General features: G+C 47.8%; 1 protein-coding gene across 1 annotated transcript in view; it reads left to right on the forward strand.

Annotated features, from left to right (window-relative positions):
- The first annotated feature begins 243 nt into the window (after positions 1 to 243).
- The window catches only part of LOC120861784 (epididymis-specific alpha-mannosidase-like), a 60,530-nt gene continuing 38,787 nt past the window's right edge, over positions 244 to 21,986 (forward strand). The window contains 6 exon segments of the mRNA XM_040237582.1: positions 244 to 381; positions 3,777 to 3,923; positions 6,777 to 6,882; positions 15,816 to 15,988; positions 16,365 to 16,474; positions 17,225 to 17,402. Coding sequence (XP_040093516.1) covers positions 244 to 381; positions 3,777 to 3,923; positions 6,777 to 6,882; positions 15,816 to 15,988; positions 16,365 to 16,474; positions 17,225 to 17,402 — 852 coding nt within the window.

Below are 21,986 nucleotides of genomic sequence, written 5' to 3' on the forward strand. Positions count from 1 at the left end.
GGGAGGTGGTATTTGGGGTTTGTCTAAAGGCGGATGGTCAGAAAACCACAGATGGGAGCAGAGTGCTGCCAGGCAGTGAGCGAGTGCCAGCTGCCTGCACTGCTCAGGTGACAACATCTGTGTGGGCGTCACCTCTGGTTTCCTTCCCACTGCATCCACCAAAGGCTGAGGCCCAGTCAGCTGGCAGGAGGCCGGACCCTGCAGGCAGGCAGACGGCCTCCAGCCCCTGAGCCGGCCGAGGAGATGGAGCCACGGGGCTGGCTGCCTCTGCTCCTGCAGTTGGGCCTGATGTGGCCCCTGGGGGCTCTTTCTGAGCCCCGACTGAGGGTATTTGTGGTTCCCCACAGCCACATGGACGTGGGCTGGCTGCACACCGTACAGGTAGGTGCCCCCAGTGACCCCTGCACAACTCTTGAAGCTGCGGTTCTTTTTCCATCTGGACTCCAGAGAGGGTTTGTGTCCTGGGTCTCTGCCATCAGGAGTCTCAGCCTGGGATCCATCACTACTGGGCTATGGAGTGGCTGAGGGCTTCCCTGGTGGCTCAGATGGTAAAGAACCTGCCTACAGTGACAGAGACCCAGCTTTGATCCCTGGGTCAGGAAGTTCCCCTGGAGAATGCAATGGCAACCCACACCAGTATTCTTGCCTGGAGAATTCCATGGACAGAGGAGCCTGGTGGGATATAGTCGATGGGGCCACAAAGAGTCGGACACGATGAGCAACTAACATGGGCTGGCTGTGGGCAGGGGTGAGAACGTGTCCCCTGCTAGAATGGGTGGAAGGTGTTCCTCAAATATTCCTTGAGTGAATGAATGAACCAGGGCAGAGGAAAAGAGGTCAGAACTGATTTCCATAAGTTTCTGGGGCAGGTAACTGAAATGATTACCCAGGCCTGCACAAGCTCTTTTCTGGAAAGAGGAAGGAAATAAGTGAATATGACCACTCTGTGATCATGGATACAATACTTTCCATGAGACGTTAATAAGTGAGTCGCTCATTTTAAAGGGAGTCGGGCAGCAAGAGGCCCTGAGGCTGAGGGTCGAGTCTGGTCCCGGGTCACTAGGCAGCTGCCGAGGTCCAGCCCCGGTGGATCCAGGGTGATTAAAAGGTGGGGACAGAGTCGGCGTCCTTGAAAATAACTTATTTAATTACAGACAGAGAGGGATTAGAAAATTAGCCGAGAAAAAGTGTCTGAATAACTTCGTTTACATGGAATACCAATCACCATCCACGTGGGCTGCAGGCGTCTTCCCATTCTCCCGAAGAAGAGGAGGCACTGAGGCCCCCCGGTCCGATCTTAGAAGCCCAGGCAAAATTAGCAGGCTTGGTGGGTACCCATGCACCAGATGGGAATTCAGCCAGAAAATAGTAGGAGAGAAAAAGATTCTGAATAACTTGGTTTACGTGGGATACCAACAAAATTCCAAGACAAGGAATTTGCACCACCTACATTGGGCCACCAGCGCCACTTGAATATCAGAAGGTGCCCCTCTTTGGGCTCCTTCTCGCATGGGCTTGAAAGCCTGGACAAGTAAATAGACATGGCGAGCACCCACGCTCGAGATGGGTATTCAGCCAGAAAAAACGGAGAGCAAGAAAGAACGACATGGGGGAATCAGTCTTTCCAGAAACTGATCTGATTTCTTTATTTTGGGGTTTGCTTATATACCTTTTGTTACACATAGGGATGAATACAGAGTCACGTGGGGGTCAGCAGTCCTGACCTTTATCAAAATCAGGTGCTTTACATAAAATAAGATCTTAGGGGTTTTACATCATCTTCTGGCCATGAGGCCTTCTGACATTTTACGACCCTTTCTTTCTGATAACCAAAAAACTTATTTTTTCCAAGGGTGTTTTTTCTTAAACCAGGCACCACCCTCCAAATAAAGTTACATTCCTATAGGGTGAGGGTGTAGTGAGTTACAATCAAGAAAGGAATTTATTTTTAACCCAAGGTTAACATGATTAATCTTAAAGGTTAATACTTATTTCTCCTATATGTTAGTTATATTCATTATAAGGGCAGGGAATATGGAGATTTGGCAGCAAACATCAGCCCAACAAATGAAAATCCTTTCACCAATGTTCCCCTTAAGATCTATTTAGTCTTAAGATAGTGATAAAGTTACATTTTTACATAGCAAGGACACAGTGATTTATAACAAAGTACAGTGATCTATTATAAAAGAGAAAATTCATTAATTCACAAAGTCTAGTATTGCTAACCTTAAAAACTACTATATTTCCTTTTCTATATTCCAAATACATTGATTAATATATTCCCAGGTGCCTAAGGATATGGAGACCTGGTGGCAATCATTGACTCAACAATGAGAAAAGCCCTATGCTAATTAAGACTTTCCAAACTCTCTGTGCTGTTTATGGTTGAGAGGTAGTAAACAATCATGTGCATAGTGGCAGGAGTATGGATAATCCTGTCACACAGGCTAATTTGCCAGTAGAGAGGTTTGACCTGAGACACCCTTGTCACACCCAGGGCAGGGAATTAGCAGCAATTATTGGCACAACAAATGAAAAACCCTTCACCAATATAATTCCTAACCAACCCACTATACTAATAATTTCTAACTTCCCAAAAGAATTTGCCTTTAGTAAGTCTAAAACAATCTCGTGCCTCTCAAGTTGGGAGGCTGTAAACAATCACATGTGGCCAGATGAGCCTATACAGGTGGGTGAGATAACCTTCAGAGGAGTTCATATGTTGAAACACTCTTGTCACGCCCAGGAATTTTTATTGCCTTGGAGCTGCACATTTATTCCTTCTCCGAGAGAACCGGTGGGGAACAGCCCCCCATAAAGTCAGAGGTGTAGGTAAGAGCATGAAACAGTAAAGTAGATAGACTCTGGTTTGGGGGGTAGATGCTCAGGAACAGGGGGTTTCCTGAGGCTTGATCACGCCTTTGCGTATGCCAAGCCTCCTTCCTCATGACCTTTGCCATGGGTGGAGTTCCTCACGCTGGCTCCCGGCAGGCAGCCTCTGTGGGTGGTCACCCACATGTGTGTGGAACTGCTAACGTGTGGGGAAGCATGCTCGTCACCCCCAGTTTAGAGAAGGGACACTGTAGCCTGGGCTGGGGTGTTGCCCAAGTCAGCACACATCGCCGCCTTGCCCGCTCACCCCCTCCCAAGGCTCCTTGCATTCCTTTATCAGCATCTCTGGGAACCATGCTGAGCCAGCCTGATCCAGATGGGAGCAAACAGAGCTCCATCCTGGGGACTCCCACCCTCGGGGTACAGGGGGAAATCGATCAAGAGAGATGCTCAAGCTGTCAGCTCCTCTCAGCCTCAGCCCTTGACACATGCTTCCCCATCATTTCATCCCAAGAAGGCCCATCAGGGTTCCTGGACCTCACTCCCGGGGCCCTGTTGTCGACTGGTCTGTCCTCCAAGGCAGGAGTGGTCAGCACGCCCCTCTGGGCTGGCTGGGGGCCTATGCTGGGCTGGCATGACCGTCTGTCACGTAGAGTGTCTGTCTCCTCATGACTCTCCTCAGGGGCAGGCTCCCATCAAAAGTTGTCTGCCTGGGTCCTTGTCTCAGTGCAGGGCTCACTGTGTGTCCATCAGAGTGGACACCAGGCTTCCTTGTTTGAGGAGCAGGGGGAGCCGATTGCAGGGCTTGGACAGGCTTGGGGGGAGCATCAGTGGCCCCCGGACACCATGTCTCCCTGGACGTTCCTCCTCGGTCCCTGGTCCATGCCCTCTGGTTTCCCCCACGGGTCTGGAGTGATGGTCTCTCCCCCTCCCCACCCCAGGAGAGCATGCAGGCTTATGTCACCAATGTCTACAACTCCGTGGTGGAGGCACTGACCCTTGAGAAGAAGCGCAAGTTCATCGCCGTGGAGCAGCAGTATTTCCGGCTGTGGTGGGATGGAGTCGCCTCGGACGGGCAGAAAGGCCAGGTAACACTACCCTCAGGGCGTCTTCACCAGGCAGATGAGAGCGGATGCCCTGGAGGTCCTGGGGACAACCCTTCAGGAAGCTCCTAGGTTGTGCTCCATGGGTCCAGGGTGGGGCTGCATAAACCAGGAGGCCCCAGCCTGGCTTAGCTGTTTCCAGGGTCCATTTAGTACAGGTTTGTGGTCAGCCCCAGACCCGGTGGTCAGGTTTGTGTTTGATCCTGCCTTTCCGGTTTCTCCTGAACAACTGCAGCTCTGGCAGCCCAGCCAGGCACTCAGCTGGTGTGAATGGGGCCACCTCTGACCCTGCGCGCTCTGGGGTGAGCCTGTGTCCACACCTTCTGACTGCATTTGTGGATCTGCTGGCCCCCATGGGCACCAGAGCCCAGGACCAGCCAGGGGTGCAGGAATCCCTGTGGATTAGCCTCTGGGGCTGATTAACTCCATATCACAGGGGGTCAGAGGTCCTGGTCCTTGGAGGGGCAGCTTGGGGCCAGGTCCTCCCCGGTCCCTGTGTGGTCACAGGTGGGGTAGGCTCTGCAGCTGCTGGTCCCACATCTGGAAGCAGGAGTGACCTCCTTCCTCAGAGAGGCTGTGCCCAGATTGTGCCCAGGATGTAAGCACCTAGGGTGCCTGGGGCATGGTCCCTTCCAGGCATCACCTGCCCTCAGAGCAGTCGCTGATGGTGAAACTCAGAGGCCCAGCCACCTGCTCAAGGCAGAGAGCTCAGACGGTGAAGCCAGATATCCAGCAGGTCCCCAGAGGGGGTGTGACCCTGCAGCCTGTGGAGCCAAGAGGATGAGCCTCCCATCTGATGGGCTCTGCTGCGAGCCAGGTGTGGGCTCAGGTTTGTACAGGTTACTCTACTGACTCCTCCCCACAGCCTGCAAGGTGAGGACCCTTATCCTACTACACAGAGCTAGTCCAGGTTCAGGGAGGGCAGGCATCTGGCTCAAGGTCACACAGCTTATACCTGCCAGGTGGGTTCTGGGTCAGTATTGTTAATCAAAGCATAGCTCTCTGGTGTCCCTGGGACAGTTCTTCCTTCTTTACATGGACAACCCAGACGCAAACCACTTAATCCTCCTCTCACAGCTAGGTGTGCTGGCTAAGACCTAGACAGGAAACTCAATAATATATCCCTGAAAGTGAAAGTGAAAGTGAAGTTGCTCAGTCGTGTCTGACTCTTTGCGACGCCATGGACTGTAGCCTACCAGGCTCCTCTGTCCATGGGATTTTCCAGGCAATAGTACTGGAGTGGATTGCCATTTCCATCTCCAGGGGATCTTCCCAACCCAGGGGTTGAAACCGGGTCTCCTGCACTGTAGACAGACACTTTAACGTCTGAGCCACCAGGGAAGTCCCTGGAAACTAGCAATTTTCTCTGATTTGTTTGGGCTGAATCCAGGTCCTGGATGGGGCCCAACATGAAGCAGGTGCACATTTGAAACAGTACACGGCAGGTGTCATTCCACATTTCTCAAATGAACGGTCTGCAAAGACAGTCCTTTCAGATCAGATCCACGCCACAGTCTGTCAGGAGCATGGTGTGCTCAGTGTCACGGTCTCTGACTGTATTTATGCTTCTGCTCTTCCCTTCTTTCATGGATATACTTTATTTTTGTACCATGAGGTCTGTGGGTTGTTAGCTCCTTAGTTAAAGTAAAAAGGAAAGCAACTCAGTCATGTCCAACTCCTTGCAATCCCATGGACTGTATCCTGCCAGTCTTCTCTCTCTGCTGCTAAGTCACTTCAGTCGTGTCTGACTGTGTGTGACCCCATAGACGGCAGCCCACCAGGCTCCTCTGTCCATGGGATTTTCCAGGCAAGAGTACTGGAGTGGGGTGCCATCACCTTTTCTGCCAGTCTTCTCTGTACATGGAATTCTCCAGATAAGAATTCTGGAGTGGATAGCCATTCCCTTCTCCAGGGGATCTTCCCAACACTGGGATCAAACCTGAGTCTCCTGCATTGTAGGCAGATTCCCCACCACCTGAGACACCAGGGAAGCCCAAGAAGGGATCAGAGTCACATCCTCAGCTCTGAAAGTACATCCTACACACTGAAGTCCCAGGAAATTGCCTTCATTCCTGTATTCTAAAATATTTGCTAGGCAGGCATGTGACAAATGCAATTTGAAGAGCATTCTACAAACGTACTAGCCTGAAACCATAAAAAATATGAAACAGAAATGCTCAGGAAGTGTTGGAAATTAGAGGATAAACTCCAGTATTCTTGCGTGGAGAATCCCATGGACAGAGGAGCCCAGTGGGGCACAGTCCACGGGGTCGCAAAGAGTCGGACATGACTGAGAACCTGAGCATGAATGCATGTGCACGTTACTAAAGTGAAATAGCCTGAGTTGTGGTCATTCTAGAGCAGTTGTAATGATATTTTTCTTTCAAAAATGACCTGAACTATTCAGATAAAGGCATACAGTTGCTAACTTGTACTTTCAAATGGTTTAGAAAAAACTTACTGTGTGTAATGACATGGGGGAGTGTTAACATAAAGAGGTAAAAAAATATTAGCAATGAGATAGTCTGGAGGATTTATGGGAGTTTTTTGGTACAGATCCTGCAAGTTTTCCATAATCTTGGCATCATTCAAAAGCAAAAGCTGTGAACATATGTACCTGTGTATACGCCTGACGAAGCAGCAGCCAGGGGCAGGTGCTGTTCTTGGAGCTGGATGCAGTGCTGACCAGCACAGACAGCGTTCTGCTTTTGCAGAATAAATGAGGCTGTGGAGTTTGAAGGAAGGACCATGAGATGCTATGGGCATGTGCCCAGAAAATACAACTGGCTCAGCCTGGGAGGTGTAACCTGGGCTTTTCTGTCTGCCCACTATGCCAAGGTCCGCCAGCTCGTGGCCGAAGGTCGCCTGGAGTTTGTCCTTGGAGGCCAGGTCATGCACGATGAGGCCGTGACCCACTTTGATGACCAGATCCTCCAGCTCACAGGTTCGATTACCCTTCCCCAGATCAGGGTCCCTGTGGCCTCCTGCGGGGCTGGGACTGGGTGTCTGAGCCCTCGTCCTGGGGTCCATCTTCCCCTCTCAGCAGGAGACTGACCCGTCAGCACTGTGACTGCTGGCACCGTGCCCATGTGTGCCTGAGTGCAGGGGCTGAGGGTGTGGATTCGAGACGAGCCAGCCTGGCTGGTTCCTGACCCTGCTAACTCGCAACCCTGTGATCCTGGCACGTGATGCAGCCTCCTTAGGGCTCGGTTCCCTCCTCTGTGAAAGTGCTTGATGGTGATGGAAGAGCTACCTCAAAGGGGTGTCATTGAGATTCAGTTCAGTTCAGTTCAGTCGCTCAGTCGTGTCCGACTCTTTGCGACCCCATGAACCGCAGCACGCCAGGCCTCCCTGTCCATCACCAACTCCCGGAGTTCACTCAGACTCACATCCATCGAGTCTGTGATGCCATCCAACCATCTCATCCTCTGTCGTCCCCTTCTCCTCCTGCCTCCAATCCCTCCCAGCATCAGGTTATCGAGATTAAATTGGGATAATTCCAACAGAGCACATAGTGTATGGGGCGTGGGTCCCTAGTAAGTGATCAGTAAAGGTCAGATGCCATCTCTGCCATCGCCTCACCCACCAGCACCACCACCGGCACCACCACTAACAGCTCATCACGTCATTGCATCACTTCTTACGCCAGCACCTCCAGCAGCAGCCCCATCACAACCATACCACCGGCATCACTATCTACAGCTGCACCACCTCCAACAGCAGTGTCACTGCGACCACCAGCACCAGCACTACCACCATCAGCCCCTCCATCACCACTCACACTGGGCACTAATGGGCACATTCCTCCCCATTTAACATGTGTTCTCTAAACACATCGCCTCACTCACCACTAAAGACAAGGCTTTCAGGCTCCTCTGCAGAACAGAGTATACAATAGAGAATACAAGCAGAATAGAAAAAAAGGAAGGACACAGAGTCAGTGGATGAGCCAGGATTGACTGCAGTGTGTACTGAGCTCTACCCGCACTCACTCCACTAAAGAGGGACTGTGTGTAGGACATCACGATGGCATTGGGGTTTCCTTTCCTCCAAATGTGTTCTTTTTATGGCTGAGTAATATTCCATTGCATATATGTATCACAACTTCTTTATCCATGTCAACAGATATCTAGGCTGCTCCATATCCTAGCTATTGCAAATAGTGCTACAGTGAACATTAGGGGTACGTGTGTCTTTCATTATTAGGGTATAGGAGTGCAAGGGATTTCAGTTTATTAATTTTATATCCCATAAATTTACTATATTCATTGATTCCCTCTAGTAATTTTCTGGTGGCATCTTTAGAGTTTTCTCTGTATATTATCATGTTATCAGCAAACTGTGAGAATTTTACTTCTTTTCCTGTCTGGATTCTTTTTTTCTTCTTCTTCTCTGATTGCTATAGCTAAGACTTCCCAAACTATGTTGAATGATAGTGGCAAGAATGGGCACCCTTGTCTTATTCCTCATTTAGAGGAAATGCTTTCAGTTTCTCACTGTTGAGAACAATGCTTGCTATGGCTTTGTCGTATAAGTCCCCAAGTCCGAGGTGACGGGTGGCAGCCGAGAGGAGCTACCCCGCGTCCAAGGTCAGGGGCGGCAGCCAAGAGGAGCTACCCCACGTCTGAGTTCAGTGGCAGGCTGGAGGAGACACCTCGCATCCGAGGTCAGTGGCGGAGGGGAGGAGACACCCTGCGTCCGAGGCCAGGGGCGGCCTGGAGAAGCCACCTCATGCCTAAGGCCAGGGGCGGTGGCCGTGAGGAGCCACCCCGCACCCCAGGCCAGGGTCGGCAGCCGGGAGGAGACACCCCATGCTGGAGGCCAGGGGCGGCAGCCGAGGCCAGGGGCAGAGGCCGGGAGGAGCAACCAGAGGAGCAGTGGCTGCACGGGCATAGGAGGGCCTAGAGGAGCTATCCCACACTGAAGGTCAGGAAGGGCAGTGGTAAGGAGATACCCCTCCTCCAAGGTAAGGAGCAGCGGCTGTGCTTTGCTGGAGCAGCCGTGAAGAGATACCCCACGCCCAAGGTAAGAGAAACCCAAGTAAGATGGCAGGTGTTGCAAGAGGGCATCAGAGGGCAGACACACTGAAACCATACTCACAGAAAAATAGTCAATCTAATCACACTAGGACCACAGCCTTGTCTAACTCAATGAAACCAAGCCATGCCCTTGGGGCAACCCAAGACTGGAGGGTCATGGTGGAGAGGTCTGACAGAATGTGGTCTACTGGAGATGGGAATGGCAAACCACTTCAGTATTCTTGCCTTGAGAACCCCATGAACAGTATGAAAAGGCACAATGATAGGATACTGAAAGAGGAACTCCCCAGGTCAGTAGGTGCCCAATATGCTACTGGAGATCAGTGGAGAAATAACTCCAGAAAGAATGAAGGGATGGAGCCACAGCAAAAACAATACCCAGTTGTGGATGTGACTGGTGATAGAAGCAAGGTCCGATGCTGTAAAGAGCAATATTGCATAGGAGCCTGGAATGTCAGGTCCATGAATCAAGGCAAATTGGAAGTGGCCAAACAAGAGGTGGCAAGAGTGAACGTCGACATTATAGGAATCAGTGAACTAAAATGGACTGGAATGGGTGAATTTCACTCAGATGATCATTATATCTACTACTGCGGGCAGGAATCCCTCAGAAGAAATGGAGTAGCCATCATGGTCAACAAAAGAGTCTAAAATGCAGTACTTGGATGCAATCTCAGAAATGACAGAATGATCTCTGTTCGTCTCCAAGGCAAACCATTCAATATCATGGTAATCCAAGTCTATGCCCCAACCAGTAACGCTGAAGAAGCTGAAGTTGAACAGTTTTATAAAGACCTACAAGACCTTTTAGAACTAACACCCAAAAAAGATGTCCTTTTCATTATAAGGGACTGGAATGCAAAAGTAGGAAGTCAAGAAACACCTGGAGTAACAGGCAAATTTGGCCTTGGAATGTGGAATGAAGCAGGGCAAAGACTAATAGAGTTTTGCCAAGAAAATGCACTGGTCATAGCAAACACCCTCTTCCAACAACACAAGAGAAGACTCTACACATGGACATCACCAGATGGTCAACACCAAAATCAGATTGATTATATTCTTTGCAGCCAAAGATGGAGAAGCTCTATACAGTCAACAAAAACAAGACCAGGAGCTGACTGTGGCTCAGATCATGAACTCCTTATTATCAAATACAGACTCAATTGAAGAAAGTACGGAAAACCACTAGACCATTCAGATATGACCTAAATCAAATCCTTTATGATTATACAGTGGAAGTGAGAAATACATTTAAGGGCCTAGATCTGATAGATAGAGTGCCTGATGAACTATGGAATGAGGTTCATGACATTGTACAGGAGACAGGGATCAAGACCATCCCCATGGAAAAGAAATGCAAAAAAGCAAAATGGCTGTCTGGGGAGGCCTTACCAATAGCTGTGAAAAGAAGAAAGGCGAAAAGCAAAGGAGAAAAGGAAAGATATAAGCATCTGAATGCAGAGTTCCAGAGAATAGCAAGAAGAGATAAGAAAGCCTTCTTCAGTGATCAATGCAAAGAAATAGAAGAAAACAACAGAATGGGAAAGACTAGAGATCCCTTCAAGAAAAGTAGAGATACCAAGGGAACATTTCATGCAAAGATGGGCTCGATAAAGGATAGAAATGGTACGGACCTAACGGAAGCAAAAGATATTAAGAAGAGGTGGCAAGAATACACAGAAGAACTGTACAAAAAAGATCTTCACGACCTGGATAATTATGATTGTGTGATCACTAACCTAGACCCAGACATCCTGGAATGTGAAGTCAAGTGGGGCTTGGAAACCATCCCTATGAACAAAGCTAGTGGAGGTGATGGAATTCCAGTTGAGCTCTTTCAAATCCTGAAAGATGATGCTGTGAAAGTGCTGCACTCAATATGCCAGCAAATTTGGAATACTCAGCAGTGGCCATGGGACTGGAAAAGGTCAGTTTTCATTCCAATCCAAAAGAAAGGCAATGCCAAAGAATGCTCAAACTACCGCACAATTGCACTCATCTCACACGCTAGTAAAGTAATGCTCAAAATTCTCCAAGCCAGGCTTCAGCAATACGTTAAACATGAACTTCCTGATGTTCAAGCTGGTTTTAGAAAAGGCAGAGGAACCAGAGATCAAATTGCCAACATCCGCTGGATCATGGAAAAAGCAAGAGAGTTCCAGAAGAACATTAATATCTGCTTTATTGACTATGCCAAAGCCTTTGACTGTGTGGATCACAATAACCTGTGGAAAATTCTGAAAGAGATGGGAATACCAGACCACCTAACCTGCCTCTTGAGAAATCTGTATGCAGGTCAGGAAGCAACAGTTAGAACTGGACATGGAACAACAGACTGGATCCAAATAGGAAAAGGAGTACATCAAGGCTGTATATTGTCACCCTGCTTATTTAACTTATATGCAGAGTACATCATAAGAAACGCTGGACTGGAAGAAACACAAGCTGGAATCAGGATTGCCGAGACAAATATCTATAACCTCAGATATGCAGATGACACCACCCTTATGGCAGAAAGTGAAGAGGAGCTAAAAAGCCTCTTGATGAAAGTGAAAGAGGAGAGTGAAAAAGTTGACTTAAAGCTCAACATTCAGAAAACTAAGATCATGGCATCCAGTCGCATCATTTCATGGGAAATAGATGGGGAAACAGTGGAAACAGTGTCAGACTATATTTTGGCGGGCTCCAAAATCACTGCAGATTGTGATTGCAGCCATGAAATTAAAAGATGCTTACTCCTTGGAAGGAAAGTTATGACCAACCTAGATAGCATATTCAAAAGCACTTTGCCGACTAAGGTTGGTCTAGTCAAGGCTATGGTCTTTCCTGTGGTCATGTATGGATGTGAGAGTTGGACTGTGAAGAAGACTGAGCACTGAAGATTGATGCTTTTGAACTGTGGTGTTGGAGAAGACTCTTGAGAGTCCCTTGGACTACAAGGAGATCCAACCAGTCCATTCTGAAGGAGATCAACCCTGGGATTTCTTTGGAAGCAATGATGCTAAAGCTGAAACTCCAGTACTTTGGCCACCTCATGTGAAGAATTGACTCATTGGAAAAGACTCTGATGCTGGGAGGGATTGGGGGCAAGAGGAGAAGGGGATGACCGAGGATGAGATGGCTGGATGTCATCATGGACTCGATGGACGTGAGTCTGAGTGAACTCCGGGAGTTGGTGATGGACAGGGAGGCCTGGCGTGCTGCGATTCATGGCGTTGCAAAGAGTCGGACACGACTGAGCGACTGAACTGAACTGATGCTCCTTCTATGTCTACTGTCTGAAGAGTTATAATAAATAAGTGTAGAATTTTATCAAAAGCTTTGTCTTAATCTACTGAGATGACCAGGGACTTCCCTGGTGGCTCAGAGGGTAAAAGCCTCTGCCTACAATGGGGGAGACCCGGGTTCGATCCCTGGGTCGGGAAGATCCCCTGGAGAAGGAAATGGCAGCCCACTCCAGTACTCTTCCCTGGAAAATCCCATGGACGGAGGAGCCTGGTGGGCTGCAGTCCATGGGGTCACAAAGAGTCGGACACGGCTGAGTGACTTCACTTTCTTTCTTTCTTTCTTTCTTTCTTTCTTTCTTTCTTTCTCTTTCTTTCTTTCTTTCTTTCACTGAGATGACCATGTGGCTTTTATCTTTCATTTTGTTAAGATGACATGTCGCATTGATTGATTTGCCTCTCCTGTAATGATGATATTCTGTATATTGGAGAATCCTTGCATCCCTGAGATAAAGTCTACTTTATCATGAAGTATGATCTTTTTATTTTGTGTGTGTGTGTGTTTTATTTTTTTTAATAATTTTTTTTAGTTTTATTTTTACTTTATTTTGCTTTACAATACTGTATTGGTTTTGCCATACATTGACATGAATCTGCCACGGGTGTATACGAGCTCCCAATCCTGAACCCCCCTCCCACCTCCCACCCCATATCATCTCTCTGGATCATCCCCATGCACCAGCCCCAAGCATCCTGTATCTTGTATCGAACATAGACTGGCGCTTCATTTCTTACATGATAGTATACATGTTTCAATGCCATTCTCCCAAATCATCCCACTGTCTCCTTCTCCCTCAGAGTCCGAAAGTCCGTTCTATACACCTGTGTCTCTTTTGCTGTCTCGCATACAGGGTCATCATTACCATCTTTCTAAATGTGTTGCTTGATTCAGTTGGCTAGAATTTTGTTAAGTATTTTTACATCTGTTTTCACCAGTGATATTGGTATGTAATTTTCTTTTTTGTGGCATCTTTGTCTGGTTTTGTTATCTGGGTATGGTGGCCACGTAGAATGAACTGGGATGATTTTTTCCTGTGCAATTTTCTGGAAGAGTTTGAGCAGGATAGGTAACAGTTGTTTTCAAAACTTTTGACAGAATTCACCTGTGAAGTTCTTTTGCCCTGGGTGTTTCTCTGTTGAAAGATTTTGTGAATACAGTTTTGGCAATCTGTGCTTGTGACTGGCCTGTTCATATCTTCTATTTCTTTCTGGTTCAGTTTTGGAAAGTAATATTTTTCTAAGAATGTGTACATTTCTTCCATGTTGTCCATTTTATTGGCATATATTTCCTCATAGTATTCTCTTGTGATCTTTTGTATTTCTGTGTTGTCTGATATAACTTCTTTTTCATTTTCAATTTTATTGATTTGAGTCTATTTTTTTTAATGAATCTAGCTAATGATTTATCAATTTTGTTTAGCTTCTCCAAGAATCGATTTTTGTTTTACTGATCTTTGCTATTGTCTATTTCATTTCTTTTTCATTTATTTCTGTTCTGATGTTTACGATTTCTTTCCTTCTACTAACTTTGGGGGGTTTTGTTCTCCTTTTCTGTTGCTTTAGTGCAAAGTTAGATTGTTTATTTGGTGGTTCTCTTGTTTCTTGAGGTAGGCTTGTATTGGTATAAACCTCCCTCTTAGCACTGCTTTTACTGCATCCCATGGGTTTTGAATCACTGTGTTTTCATTCTCCTGGTCTTGATAAACACTCTTGAGACTTTGTTTCAGATATAATATCTCTATGAGGGGGTGGCAGTTTTCCCAGCAGCTCAGAGGACAGGACGAGCTAAGTGTGGGCAGCAGGCCCTAGGGATGCAAGCTCATCCCCTCCCTGAGGTGACACTTCCCAGCTGGGATTCTCAGCAGAGGCCTGGAAGAGAGGCGGGACACAAGGGGGTGTCCCCAGCCACCCCATCCTCTGGGAGGGAGCCCAGCTCAGGTCACATGGGGGCTGGGACTCCCCTAACTGCAGTGACAGGAGCAAATGTCCCCAAGAGGGAAGGACACGCCTGGGACAGTCCTGCGAGGACCCTGCTGTCCTGGTTATTCCTGCCCCAGCTCTCAGCCTGTGCCCACCCCCTCCCCCTCCCAATACCAGTAATCCCGTCTCCTGGGTGCCCCTCTGTTCCACCTCCCTGCTTCTCTCTGACTCCTCAGCAGAGTTAAAAACTGCTTAACACTCTCCTGAGGAGGAGGGAAGCAGGTCTCTCCGGCTGAGGCAGAGACCATAATTCCAGTGTCCCCTTGGCCTCTCGGGCACCTTGGCCCCTGCACTCTGGTCCCGCCCTCCATTACTGGGCAGGGATCCTGACCTGGTCTTTGTGCTCATTAGGACGCTGGCTCAGCTACATGAAGGTGACTGAGTGACAGGGACTCGAGCAAGAGGGAAGGTTACTTCTCTCAGCACGGGGCTGGGGCGTGGAGTCCACACTGCGGACAGTTCTGGGCCTTCAGGGGTCACTGCTCCACGGAGCAGTGAGGCTTCCAGCAGTGGCTGTGTTTGCTCGACCACCCCATAGGGTGTCCCGGCCTTCCTTGCGAGGCTGAAGGTGCCCCACTCCCCTGAAATACCATATCAGTTGGGAAGGGGAGGGGAATGAAGGGAAGAGGGCAGTGCATCCTCGAGAAGGTGGCCCTGAGCTACCCTCATCACTTCTGGGCACAGCCACTGTTCAGAACTCGTCACATGGTCTGTCATCGTCAGGAGGCAGGGGAATGCAGTTTCCTGCCAGGAGTCTATTACCCTGTCCTAGTTAGGAGGGGCTGTGTGGTTCTGTTCCTAAAAGGCAGAGGGGAGAGTATATGTTGTACAAAGATTAATTGTTTTATACATTAATCACCTGTTCATCTGGACCTCAGGAAGGTTTTCTAACAGTGTTGAGAAAACCTGAGGTACACTGAGTTGTCATTAAGATATTTACTGCTTCCTTACAAAGAAGGGGGAGGATTTAGGGACTGATTCTGCAGCCCACTGATGTTTCTCATACTCTCATATCCTCTCCCACATGATCACAGAATGGCTGCTACAGCTCCAGTCATCAGGAAAGGAAAGGGGTACAAGGGGACATTGCTTGCTGAATCTTTTTAAAATAGAAAATGTGCGAATTCTTGCCCTGAAACTCAGGCCAGTTAAGCCCATACATCTTTTCGGCTATAACTATTTGCATGCCCACTTCCAGTTCCCACAGAGATGGAGAAAACAAGAATCGGGCAGAGGTGGATGTTCTTTCCATGACCTGTGGGACCAGTGCTAAGTCATCCCTTGGGTCCGTGTCAGTGTTCCCTGATTGAAGCGAGGATTCTGGGTGTGGAACTAGGGGCCAGCAAATCAGCAGCCATCAGACCTGCCCCCCTCAGGCAGATGATATGGGGACAGGGTGTGCCCTCCACAGATTGCTGAGCCCCCATCCCAGACCCCCACCCCCTAGTCCTGCCCCTCTCTGCAGCTGCTCCTCCTTGGCCTCCTCTGCTTCCTGAGCCCCCTCTGCTGTTCCCACTGGCCCCTGAGTTCTCAGAGCCCACCCCAAGTGCAACCGCCTGGCTGTCTCTTTGCAGAAGGACACGGCTTTCTCTACGAAACACTTGGGGTCCGGCCGCAGTTCTCCTGGCAGGTGGACCCATTTGGCTCATCCTCCACAACCCCCAGCCTCTTGGCCCTGGCGGGCTTCAATGCCCACGTCATCTCCAGGATCGACTACAACCTGAAGGAGGCCATGCAGGATAACCGGGTGAGTGGTGAGCCGCATCTACTCAGCCACGTTCTCATCGTCAGAACTGCTGCGCCTATAATGATCCATAACGAGCTCCCCGTGTCTGGGGACATTCAAGCCGAGCTACAGACAGCCTGGCTGGCAGGCCCTGGCAGAGTCCTGCCCTGAGGAGGGTCAGATGAAGGTGCAGACAGACACCATCTGGAGGGCCGATTCCTCCGCCTCCTGTGGCTTTGGGAGGTCAGGGGGAACCGTGAGGAGGGGGCAGCAGAGGTTCTTGACCTGAACCCCTGAGAGCAGCGGGCGCGGTGAGGAGACTCAGGCGGGACCTGGAGTGGGGGAGCCAGAAGCCATGTCGCCCCTGGGCACTCACTCCATACCTCTGGGTTTGCAGCAGCTGCAATTCGTGTGGCGAGGGTCCAGATCCCTGTCGGCACAGCAGGAAATCTTCACACATGTCCTGGACCAGTTCGGCTACTGCTCGTGAGCACCTGCCTCGGGCCAGTCCCCATCCCAACACCCTCCCTGGACCACCTCAGCCACGCCCTTCATGGCCAGCCCTGAGGGCACGCACTGAGCACCCATCTTACAGAAAGAACAACTGAGGCCTGGACACCCAGCCAAGGTCCCGCAGCAGCAGCTGTAGGGCAGCTGCACTGGGCTCTGGAGGCAGCACCAGGGCCTCCGTGTCCTCACTCTCCCTGGGTCTGAGGATTTTGTAATACTGCTCTATCTTTATACAGAATTTTATGCTTCTGTTCATCACGATGTTTTTTGCATTATTTTTTTTATTGAAAAGTGTGATCATTATATTGTTACTGAGATTTTTACAAGTGCGGAATTTTGTGTGAAGGCAAGTATCTCACTTGCCTCATTCTGGTCGCAGCCCTGCTCAGGGGTCTTGGAATCAGAATTGAAGGGCACAAGGATGGCCTGAAGAATGAGTGCTCGCATGACTTGCTCCTGATCCACATGGAGGAAGTGGGGCCCGGAGGTTGTGGGCTCCACGGAACAGCTGAAAAAACACGGGCTTGTAGGGTCACGTGCCCAAGGTCCTGCAGGGCTGAAAGGTGACGCCTTCTGTCCACACAGCTCTCATCTGCCCACTGCCCTCCGCCCTCTGATGGGAGACAGAGGCCCCAAGCAGGGTCTGCAGGCACAGCTGCTCTGGTCCTTGCTGAGTCCTCCCAGCCCCCTAGGCCTCAGGCTGCTGCCCTCCTCAGGGCTGGTCCCTAACACTCGTCTCTCTCTCAGTGAGGGATTTTACTGGGATGGCGACCCAGTCTTCCCAGGCCCACCCACAGATGGCCTGTACCCCAGCATGGAAATCCCCGTCACGGAGGACACCATCCCAAGCTTTTCCAGTCTCCTGGTGAACAATGTGTTGGCTCGAGCCACCTGGTTCCGGACACCACACGTCCTCTGGCCCTGGGTAAGTGGGGGTCCCTGGCCCTGATCGCTCAGCTCTGCACAAAGGCTGCTCTCACGTGTCCGACCCCAGCAGCTGGGGCCACCCCAGGACTGTGTGTCCTGTTCTAATCAGGCCCGTATCCATCCAGGCAGTGGGCCATCCCAGTCCCAGCTCAGTCCTCCTTCCCTGTACCCTGAGTCCTCACCCAGTCTACCAGCTCCTCACCCCACCCGGGATCACCCCAACAACCTCTGCCTCCTGTGCAGCCCCTCCCCCACACAGGCTCCAGCCTCTCCCCAGCTCTCCCCTCCTTTCTCCTTCTCAATGCTGGGAGCAGAGGCTTCTGCCTGAATCGTGGCTTCCTGCTCAGGGGCTGTGTGACTGGGAACACTCTGAGCCTCACTTTTCCTCATCTGTGAAATGGGGATGATGACAGGACCTGCTCCATAGGCTGGATTTGAGGTCAAGTGGGAAAGACACCCCCAGGGGACAGTGCCTAACACCCAGTCACCATTGTTGTCACAGTTAAACTGTATGGAGCACCCCCTGTTTTATGGGATATGTGTCTCCTCCATTTTCTCTGCCCCACTGGGCGTAGGGGCAGGGCCTATGGTGTCCTGTCTATTCATAAGGGACTGAGAGCCAGAGAGGTTAAGGAATCTTCCTGAGGCCACATAGGTACTTAGCAGGGCAGCTAAGAAAGTGGAATTTGTGCTCAGAGCCATCAGAAAAGCTCCCGAGCGAGAAAGCCACTTGTGCGTGTACAGTGAGCATGCTGCACAGTATGTCCTTGTGACTTGTTTCTCAGATGGAAACATAACTTCTGACCTCTGTCAAGCATTTAGCCTACCCTGCAGCCCCTGGCTTTGGATCTACCCATATGTTCTCTCCATACATGAAGTTATTTTCCACATATTTTCTGTTTTCCTTTAATTTACGTATACCTGAGACCATATAGTATTTCATCTTTCTTTGTCTGACTTGTTTCCTGAGCATAATGCCCTGAAGTTTCATCCATGCTGTTGCAAACAGCAAGATTTCCTCTTTTTATGGTGAATAATACTGTGTACATATATGACATTTTCTTGATCTCATCATCCATTGATGCCCATGTAGGTTGATTCCATATTTCTTGCCGATTATAAATACAGCTGCAATGAGCATAGGGTTGCAGAAGTCTTTTCAAGGTAGTGTTTTTGTTTTCTTTGAATAAATACAAAGTGGGATGACTGAATCACGTGGTAGCTCTATCATTAGTTTTTCGAGGAACCTCCACACTGGTTTCCATAATTGCTAAAACAATTTACTTTTAAATCAACAGTGCATGAGTGTTTAAATTTCTCCTTATCCTGATGTACATTGGTTGTTTCTTTTCACTTAGACAATAGCCATTCTAATAGGTGTGAGGTGGTACCTCTGTGTGGTTTTGATTTGTTCAGCATCTTTTCCTGTGTCTGTTGGCATTTTCATGTCTCCTTGGACATATATCTATTCAGGACCTCTGCCTATTTTTTTACCTGGATTGTTTTCATTATTACTACCAATCTTTTTTTTTTTTTTAATGGAAGTCTTTGAAAAGACCAAACTTATTATTTTGGTCTTTTATTTATTTATTTATTTATTTTACTTTACAATACTGTATTGGTTTTGCCATACATCAACATGAATCCACCACAGGTGTACATGTGTTCCCAATCCTGAACCCCCTTCCCACCTCCCTCCCAGTACCATCTCTCTGGGTCATCCCAGTGCAGAGCCCCAAGTATCCTGTACCCTGCAATGAACCTAGACTGGTGATCCATTTCACACATGGTATTATACATGTTTCAATGCCGTTCTCCCAAATCATCCCACCCTCTCCCTCTCCCACAGAGTCCAAAAGACTGTTCCATACATCTGTATCTCTTTTGCTGTCCTGCATACAAGGTTATCGTTACCATCTTTCTAAATTCCATATATATGTTTTAGTATACTGTATTGGTGCTTTTCTTTCTGGCTTACTTCACTCTGTATAATAGGCTCCAGTTTCATCCACCTCATTAGAACTGATTCAAATGTATTCTTTTTAATGGCTGAATAATACACCATTGTGTATATGTACCACAGCTTTCTTATCCATTCGTCTGCTGATAGACATCTAGATTGCTTCCATGTCCTGGCTATTATAAACAGTGCTGTGATGAACATTGGGGTACACGTGTCTCTTTCAATTCTGGTTTCCTTGGTGTGTACACCCAGCAGTGGGATTGCGGGGTCATAAGGCAGTTCTATTTCCAGTTTTCTAAGGAATCTCCACACTGTTCTCCATAGTGGCTGTACTAGTTTGCATTCCCACCAACAGTGTAAGAGGGTTCCCTTTTCTCCACACCTTCTCCAGCATTTATTGCTTGTAGGCTTTTGGATCGCTGCCATTCTGACTGGTGTGAAATGGTACCTCACTGTGGTTTTGATTTGCATTTCTCTGATAATGAGTGATGTTGAGCATCTTTTCATGTGTTTGTTAGCCATCTGTATGTCTTCTTTGGAGAAATGTCTATTTAGTTCTTTGGCCCGTTTTTTGATTGGGTCATTTATTTTTCTGAAATTGAGCTGCATAAGTTGCTTATATATTTTTGAGATTAGTTGTTTGTCAGTTGCTTCATTTGCTACTATTTTCTCCCATTCCAAAGGCTGTCTTTTCACCTTGCTTATAGTTTCCTTTGTTGTGCAGAAGCTTTTAATTTTAATTAGATCCCATTTGTTTATTTTTGCTTTTATTTCCAGTATTCTGGGAAGTGAGTCATAGAGGATCCTGCTGTGATTTATGTAGGAGAGTGTTTTGCCTATGTTCTCCTCTTAGAGTTTTATAGTTTCTGGTCTTACGTTTAGATCTTTAATCCATTTTGAGTTTATTTTTGTGTATAGTGTTACAAAGTGTTCTAGTTTCATTCTTTTACAAGTGGTTGACCAGTTTTCCCAGCACTGACCTATATGTGTTCTTATATACTTTATGTATTATACCGTTTCAGATTTATGACTTGCAAATGTTTCATTTCATAGGCTGTCTTTATTTATGAAGTTTCTTTGCTGTGCAGAAGCTTTTAGTTTGATATAGTCTTACTTGTTTATTATTCTCTGTGTTCTCTTTCATGTGATGTCAAATCGAAAAACTCATCATCAAGATTGATGATGAGGAATTTACAGTATATGTGTTCTTCTGGAAGCCCTTATAGTTCCAGGAGTTACAATCAAGTCTTTAATTAGCTTGACTTACTGTTTGAGTACGGTGTCCAGCAGTGGTCCAACCTCATTCTACACCTAAGGATGTTCAGTTTTCATAAGACCATTTCTGGTAGAAGGTGTCCTTCCCCCAGTTTATATTCTTGCCCTTTTGCTTTAATGTAATTACCATATACACACGGCTTTATTTCTGAGCTCTCTATTCTATCCCATTGATCTATCTGTAGCTTTTATTGTTGGTACCAGACTATTCAGATTGCTATGACTTTGCAGTAAAGTATGAAATCAGGGTATACGATGCTTCTGGTTTTGTTCTTCTTACTAAAGATTGCTCTGACGACTCATGGTCTTTGTGGTTCCCATAAATTTTAGAATTGGTTGTTCTGTTTCTGTGAAATACGTCATTGGAATTTTAAAAGGTTTTGCCTTGAATCTGTAAGTTGCTTTGGAAAAACGCAGCCCTCCTCTTGCAGTCATGAGCTCAGAATATTTTCCCACTTAACTTGTGTCTTCCTCCATTTTGATCATCACAGCATCGTCTAGTTTTCAGTGTGTTGGGCTGTTACCATCTCCGTGAAATGTATTCTTAGGCATTTTACCTTTCTGATGTAACTATCAAGAGGATTGTTTCCTTCATTTCTCTTTCTGATGGTTTGTTTTAGTATGTGGAAACACTAATCAGCAGGTGATTGTGTCTGTTGATATTCTATCCTGCAACTTTACTGCTGTTATTCATTTAAGATTAGTGCAGCCACTATGGAGAACAGTGTACAGATTCCTTAAAAAAACTGGAAATAGAACTGCCATACGACCCAGCAATCCCACTGCTGGGCATACACACCGAGGAAACCAGAATTGAAAGAGACACGTGTACCCCAGTGTTCATTACAGCACTGTTTACAATAGCCAGGACATGGAAGCAACCTAGATGTCCATTGGCAGAGGAATGGATAAGAAAGCTGCGGTACATATATACAATGCAATATTACTCAGCTATTAAAAAGAATACATTTGAATCAGTTCTAATGAGGTGGATGAAACTGGAGCCTATTATACAGAGTGAAGTAAGCCAGAAAGAAAAACACCAATACAGTACACTAAAACATATATATGGAATTTAGAAAGATGGTAATGATGACCCTATATGCAAGACAGCAAAATAGACACAGATGTATAGAATGGTCTTTTGGACTCTGTGGGAGAGGCAAGGGTGGGATGGTTTGGGAGAATGGATTAAAACATATTATCATATATGAAACGGATTGCCAGTCCAGGTTCGATGCATGATACAGGGTGCTCGGGGCTGGTGCACTGGGATGACCCAGAGGGATGGGATGGGGAGGGAGGTGGGAGGGGGGTTCAGGATGGGGAACATATGTACACCTG

The sequence above is a fragment of the Oryx dammah genome, unplaced genomic scaffold (genome assembly GCF_014754425.2).
Source record: "Oryx dammah isolate SB20612 unplaced genomic scaffold, SCBI_Odam_1.1 HiC_scaffold_3, whole genome shotgun sequence".
NCBI classification, from domain to species: Eukaryota; Metazoa; Chordata; class Mammalia; order Artiodactyla; family Bovidae; genus Oryx; species Oryx dammah.